Genomic DNA, 7,424 nt, shown 5'->3' with positions numbered 1-7,424 from the left:
GCAATTCTAATATCTAATATGGAAAGAGGTGTTCATACCATCATTCTGCACTTTGCCACATTTCACAGTCAATGACCTCAAATAGGTTTTTCATTCTGTACTTTGCCAGATTTCATACTCAATGAAACTGACACACACCTCAAATAGGTTTTTCTTTTGGTTAGAAAATCATAAATCAACTAATAACCACATTACACTAAGCAAGGGAGAGTTTCAAATCAGTTCCCAAAATAATATCCATTGAATTCAATACTAATACAATTATAGTTTGAGGCTCCAACTTCATAGTATTGAAGTAGAAATCCAATTTCTTCCTAATGTTCTCCTCAGATAAAGCTAAACAATGTGGATGCCGCTTGAAGGCTTTTAGAACATCGTCCTCACTAAATCCCATACTCTTCATAACCTCAATTTTCTTCTTCCAAGTTGACTCACTCATTTGTACCGTCACGATCAATTGTGCCACATGGGCGTCGCTGAAATGATGAGATTTAAGGAATTGAAGAAGAGATTGAGGTTTTTCTGGAGTCTTGTCGTTGAGCTGAAACTTGTTGGAGACAGAAAGAGCAGATTTAATGAAAGCCCACATGAATTAACGAGGAATTCAACAGTAAATGATGAAGAAGAAGTCGCAGTGGTGGGTAATGGAGGAACAGGAGAATAAAGAAAACGTAATCGAATGTGAGGTAACATGATATTTTTAATGAAATGATTAGCCATTTATGCGAATTCAGAAGTGGAGAACTGAGAATGGATAGAATGCATAAACTAGGGCTCAGCTCAGCCAGTCTCTGATTCAATTTCAGGAAGGGGAAATCTTATTTTCTTTGTTTATTGGGTAATTACACCTATGGCCATTGAAATTTACTCATTACAACGTTGTGGCTACTGAATTTCAATTCTTAACAATATAACCACTGAATTTTATATTTTTTAACCACTCAACTTTAACTAACTCCTCAAAATGAAAATATTCAACAATCAAAGTTGTTCAAAACGACATTTATCATGAAACCATTTTTTTATTTTCCAAAATCGCCTTTATTGGAGCTCTATCTCTCTAAAAATCCAGTATCTCTCTCCTAACCAACACCCAAATGACCTCCAAACGAAAATTTTCAAGAATTAAAGTTTCTTAGAATATCATTAACTCTTCGATTTTTTTATTTTGAGGGAGTCAACAGTCGGTTTGAGGTGTTGAGTTGCCACCGGTATTAAAAAGTGTAAGTTCAGTAGCCACAATGTTAAAATGAGTAAAGTTCAATGACCATGAGTGTAAACTACCCTTTGTTTATTAGTATCAATTGAAAATTAAAATATAGTACAGAAAGCTTAATAATTTTATTAAACAAAAGGGGTAGAGTATAAAATTATGTTTAACATTGGTATGGTTAATAAATTTTTAGCTCCAATTGTTAAAATTTTAGTTTCTAATATTTATCTTGCATTTAAAATTAGACTAAATTTCAATTCTTATTAACTAAGCACATTCTATCGTTATGAACAGGATTATTTTCGTTCTACTTTTCATCAAATGTTATCATTCATTACTAACATATTAAGAATACGAACACATGTATGAAAGAAAATTTAAAATTTATAAGGTGGAGTGAAGATCGTGATGGATAAATTACACTCATCATGACCACTAAACCGATTTTTACAGTATGATCATTAAACTTCAAAATATAACATAAAAGCTACTAAACTTTATATTTTGTTACACTCATGATCTCAATTCCTCAAAATGACTATTGCCAGTCTCAAAATAAAGAATTTTAAGAATTAATGATATTTTAAGCAATTTCAATTCTTAAACAATTTCGTTTTAGATTATTTAGGTTTTGTTTGATTAGGAGAAAAAAAAAACTTCACAAAATAGCGATTTTAGGAAATAAAAAATATTATTTCAAGGTAAATATCATTTTGAACAAGTTTTATTTTGAGATAGCTAAGAGTCACTTTGAGGAGGTAGTCAAAGTTTAATGGTCATGTGTGTAACAAAGTGATTGTCATTGATTCTGGCACGACTCACTATCTAACTGTCGATTCATTGAACGTTTAATTGATTTTAAAGTCACAAATCTAATTCTATTTGAATAGCTTAACACACTCAATATCTCCAATTATTGAATCTTATTGAGATTGAAATCGATTCATTGTAGCTCCTTGTTTATTTTGTAGAAATTCCGATTTCTTCTTCATTGAATCTGGTTCTTCTTCATCATGAAACTCTGGTTTCTTCTTCTTCTTTGAGTCCGGATTCTTCATTCTTTTCTTCTTTCTCGGGTGGGAGGGTGGGTGTGGTAGATGATTTATGCTACATTATGTTGTTGAGGAATTTTAGTCTTCATTTGTTTATATTTTTAATATTTACACATTTCTCACGTTTCCGTTTCCTACGTTTTTTAAAAATTTTGTTTCCCCGTTTCCGTTTAAATTTCTGTTTCCGTGCATCATAGGCGACAGATGAAGGATTGTGACAGGTATAAGCAAAAAAAAAAAAAAAAAAAACCTACCCCATATGAATTGAGTTTACTTTTTGCATTTCAAACAGTAAAAACCGACTCTGCTACTACCTGTGCCAAAAATTACTCTACATTAGAAACTTTGACAACATAATTTTATCAATTATTACATTAGGAATGCATAAATTTAGAACTTACCCCTTAAATAAGTGACTAGGCTGCACAATTGCTTTTGAATATATAGCGCATTATGTTATATGAGACAGAATTTGTCCATACAAATATATTGGCTCCGTGAATTTTGTCAGTGTCTCACCAGCTTTATGAACTTGCTTATTTCATATCACCAGTTTTCTAAACTTGTCCATAAAAGTAGATTAGCTCCATGCACTTTGCAAATGTTCCACTAACTTATTCTGTAACAACTAAATATAAAAACCATAATACTAACTCTCGATCTTTATCCATTCAATATCTCAAACCTGCAACACTAACCCTAATAATAGATTGAAAGGTAGGAGAAGAAAAAAAAGTACATCTTGAATAGATGAAGATGTATTTTTAGAATTTATGTTTAATAAGTTTTTGTATTTAGTTATTACGGAATAAGCAAGTTTAGAGAGTTGGTGAGACACTAACAAAATTCAGGGAGACAATCTACTTTTATGGACAAGTCCAGGGAGCTAGTGATGTATTAGGCCTTGATTCAACAAATGATACACGTAATGACACGAATATATTTGGATTGAGTTAGAGTTGACTCATTAACTTGATAATAGACTCAACATGTAATAATTTAGGAAGTATATAGCAACAAACAAGAGCAAATCACTCTTTCATATTAACTTCAAACTTACCTGCCTTCACATCAAGTTTTCTTTCACTAAGTTTTCATTAACACATAAATCTCATTAAGAAACAAGTAACCAAACCTCTGCTGTAACTTCTTGTATGTATATCAGCAATTGTAACAAGATGATTCATTCTAATTCTATCAAGATTTAAGCTTTTCTTTTATAATCTCAAATTCAACTAATGACTTTCTCTACGGATAAGGTCATTGTGGAAGTTCAATTTTACTCTCATAATACAAAATACTCTAATTTTACCCCCCGAGGTTGAAACTTTAGCTAGAAATGGACCGGTTCGGTTAATGAAACGAATCAAATAAAACCAAACTGAACAAAGAGGCACTTTGGAAATCATTGTAAGAATTGGATAAACTTTCCTAAATGAAAATTAAAAATGTGCACATTTTGAAAAGTGTTGAACTGATACTTGAGTTCAACACCGATGATCATATATTAAATAAAAGAGTGAATACAAGAATGCACAACTGAAAATTGATGGCATGGATCATATAAACATGATCTATGACAATTCAACTGAAATTGAAGAAAAGAAAATCAAAATCATTGTATTTGTTTTTCAAATCTAATTCTGGTTATTCAACCCACATATGATTTATATTGGAAGAAGCAAATTCTTGACCTTGTTATACTATGGAATTTGAATAGTTGGCTTCCATAGATAAGAGGAGATGATCTCCTTTCCTCTCTAATATCTCCACCAGCTCCTTACCAATGTCATTTACGCACAATATAAAAATGCCAAAACAACAGGAAATACAACAGGTAAAAGAAGGTAATTTGTCTCGAATAAGGATGATAGCTTCTGACAAGGATGATCAGACTAAAACAACACGACTGACATGATTATCATTTTATATATATCATATATAACCATGTGAAACATATATATAACATAACATAATTTTGACACAAAACTCGAAATTGTCACCCCCTAATCTCGACTCCATTACTCCATACTAGATTTTGTGCGTACTACATAAACCAAAATTGCAATAATCATTTAAATAGAAAGATACAGAATGAGTCATCTTTTCTAACAAGCACAACAAGTGAGAGAGACTTTTAGAGTGCCTAAAACAGAGACATAAGCAATTCTAATATCTAATCAGGAAAGAGGTGTAAAACCACCATTCCGCACTTTGCAATATTTCAAGATTAACGAAACTAACACACACCTCAAGTCAAGGTTCCAGGATTCCCTGATAGGGGGTGCTCCAATACCTATGAGTGCTTATATATATATTATGTATCTTTACCCTCAATAGAGTTCTTGGACAACCAGTGGATGATCAATCCCCCTCCTGGCACCCTAGATCCTTCCTGCCTCAAACAGGCTTTTTTTAGACATAAAATACAAAAGTATTTGATCATCCTAGATAGAAAAATCCCACACTATACTCATATCTAGTGATGCTTAAAGACAGCTTTTCTGCGAAATTATCACCATCCAATCAGGAAACGTTTTATTGAAGGTATAACTGTATAGGTATACAAGGGAGAGTTTTAAACCAGTCCCCAAAATATATCCATTGAATTCAATACTAATAGTATTTGAAACACAAATTAGCCCAACAAAACCGTAATTAGCGAAGTTAAGACTACTTCTGATTATCCATACAACTATTAATCTATTTTAATTGCAAAGGAAAACTTACTTATTCTGAATTGAGCACCGAGCTTTTGCCTTCCTTCATACCAAGATAAAACTCCAACAAACCAGGGACTTCATCTATGAACTCATCAATAAATTTGACACGAAAATTCTTCTCAGCTATCTTTATGAACTCTAACTTCTCAATCCCTTTTATCAGCTTCTTTGACTCCAAAAGCTTCAAAGCATGATACCTAGGAAGAACTCTTTTTTCAATCGAATACCCAAGTAGAGCAGGACATACAATTATAGCTTGACGCTTCAACTTTATAGTATTAAAGTAGAAATGCAATGTCTTCCTAATGTTCTCCTCAGAGTAAGCTAAACATTGTGGAAATCGCTTGAAAGCTTTTAGAATATCTTTCTCACTAAACCCCATACTCTTCATCAACAGAATTTTCTTCTCCAAAGTTGAATCCCTCATTTGTATCATCACTCTAAAAACATGTATGAACATTGTACCACCAGGTTCAAAGCCTAGATTTTTAACAGAATTCACAGCACTAATCAATTTTTCAGAACTTTGGAATATAGATTTTGGCTGCAAAGTAAGGAACCTCTGCACAACATGAGTAGGCAGTCCTCCCTCTTTCATTAAAACATCAATATTTTGTTGCAATAGAATCTTCGAATTGTTCCCCAATAACCATGGTCCGCGCTTAACAGCCAGAAGAAATTTCTCATCACTATCTAAAAATAACCTCAAGAACTCGACAGACGGTTTGATACTAGAAGCTAAAGAGTCTCCGACAATAAACGGATTAGACAAAATGGTACGGGGAAGTAGCTCACCTTCAAAGCCAATTTTGACGAGGTAGTCAAATTTGGGTTTGAGATTGCTGTGAATTCTGCAATTGAGAACTTGAGGGTGTTTGACGATCAATTGGGCCACATGGGTGTCGCTGAAATGATGAGATTTGAGGAGTTGAAGTACAGATTGAGGGTTTTGTGGAGTCTTGTGGTTGAGCTGAAACTTGTTGGAGACAGAAAGAGCAGATTTTAACGAAAGCCCACATGAATTGACGAGGAATTCAACAGTGTAGGATGATGAAGAAGTTGCAGCGATGGGTAATGGAGGAACGGAAGAAAGCGTTGCAGAAGAATGAAGAAGACGTATCCGAATGTGAGGGAGCATATCTCTAATGAAATGATTAGCCATTTCTGGAAGTTAATATGCGAATTCAGAAGTGGAGCAAAAGGGGTAGGAAGCAGGAACTGAGAGTGATGATGATGAGAATCGAATGCAGAAACTAGGGCTCAGCCACCCTCCTATTCAATATCATTTATTGGTGTCTTTTGAATCAAATTTAAATAATCGAAAATAATTAAATATGCATTTATTTTAAAATGAAAAAGAAGTAAATAAGCAAAAATTCCATTTAACATAGAGGTTCTAGAAAGTATAAACTTAGGACTGTAATCGAGCCGAACTGATCCGAGGTTTGGCCTGTTTAAGTTTGGCTCGCTGTAAAGTTAATGAGCTCGAACCTGAGCCGAGCTTTGGCTTGCTTAAGCTCGGCTCAACTTATTAAAAAATAAACGAGATCGAACCGAGCTTCGAGCTTGTTTCGAGCCAAAATCCTTTTTGAACTTGGTTCATTAAGAAAATTATGTTTGTGAATAAATAAACAAGATTCTTACAAAATAGTTCGTCTATTACTCATTTATTATGTTCGTGAACGAACTCATCTAATAGCAAATGAAATAATATTAAGTTTAGATATTTGTGAACTAACACAAAACTATATAGTTTTCTACAAAACTAAAATTTGTTCATAAATTTTCTAAGCGAGTTTTCAAGCTAAGCTTTGGCCTGCTCAAATTCAGCTCGTTTACAAACTAAGCCAATAAATTGTGTTTATGAGCGGCTTGTTTATAAATCGAGCCGAGTCGAGTCGGGCTATTATCAAGCCGACCACCGAACCGCTCATGAACAGCTGGGCTCATTTACAGCATTAGATAGTATATAATGTCAGTTGTAAGAAGCAATTCTAATACTAACATAAATGTTTTAATTTTATGTCTATTTGTTAGTCATCTATAACATTGTTAAGTTATCAATTTTAGAGCATCCACAATGGTTTATACTCACAAACACTCAATGTACATGTCACATCATCAATTTAATAAATTTCATTTTATTAAACTATGTAACTCCAATGGTTAGATTCTATAACCACTCAATCATAATGGACTCACCAATTACAAAGGCTCCACCAATTAATTAAACCAATCATGAAAAAAAAGGCTAATATATTCCTAGGCGTCTGTACTTATCTAGAAAGTCCATTATTCTTTTATACTCTCAAAACATAAAGTCTCTCCCTTTGGAGTGTATCACGTCTGCTCCCCTGAGCAGTTTCGACCTAACGCAAACTCCCATCCCAGGCCGCCTTCGCCATTCATCCTCAACCCTACGGTGCTGTTCCCTCG

General features: G+C 33.5%; 1 protein-coding gene across 2 annotated transcripts; it reads right to left on the bottom strand.

Annotated features, from left to right (window-relative positions):
* Nucleotides 1–258: 258 nt before the first annotated feature.
* Nucleotides 259–6,255, bottom strand: LOC136224793 (transcription termination factor MTERF8, chloroplastic-like). 2 transcript variants are annotated; one of them, XM_066013214.1, is made up of 3 exons: nt 2,667–6,255; nt 2,520–2,579; nt 259–541 (listed from the first exon to the last, which is right to left on the bottom strand). In XM_066013214.1, exon 1 carries the CDS (start codon nt 6,148–6,150, stop codon nt 4,996–4,998), a length of 1,155 nt encoding a protein of 384 aa, XP_065869286.1. In that variant the 5' UTR covers nt 6,151–6,255; the 3' UTR covers nt 259–541; nt 2,520–2,579; nt 2,667–4,995. The 2 variants fall into 2 exon arrangements, with proteins under 2 accessions (XP_065869286.1, XP_065869287.1); XM_066013215.1 differs by having other exon boundaries at nt 4,996–6,255.
* Between the last annotated feature and the right edge of the window lie 1,169 nt (nt 6,256–7,424).

The sequence above is a fragment of the Euphorbia lathyris genome, chromosome 3, assembly GCF_963576675.1.
Source record: "Euphorbia lathyris chromosome 3, ddEupLath1.1, whole genome shotgun sequence".
In the NCBI taxonomy this organism is placed as follows: domain Eukaryota; kingdom Viridiplantae; phylum Streptophyta; class Magnoliopsida; order Malpighiales; family Euphorbiaceae; genus Euphorbia; species Euphorbia lathyris.
This window is presented reverse-complemented; position numbering and strand designations above follow the sequence as displayed.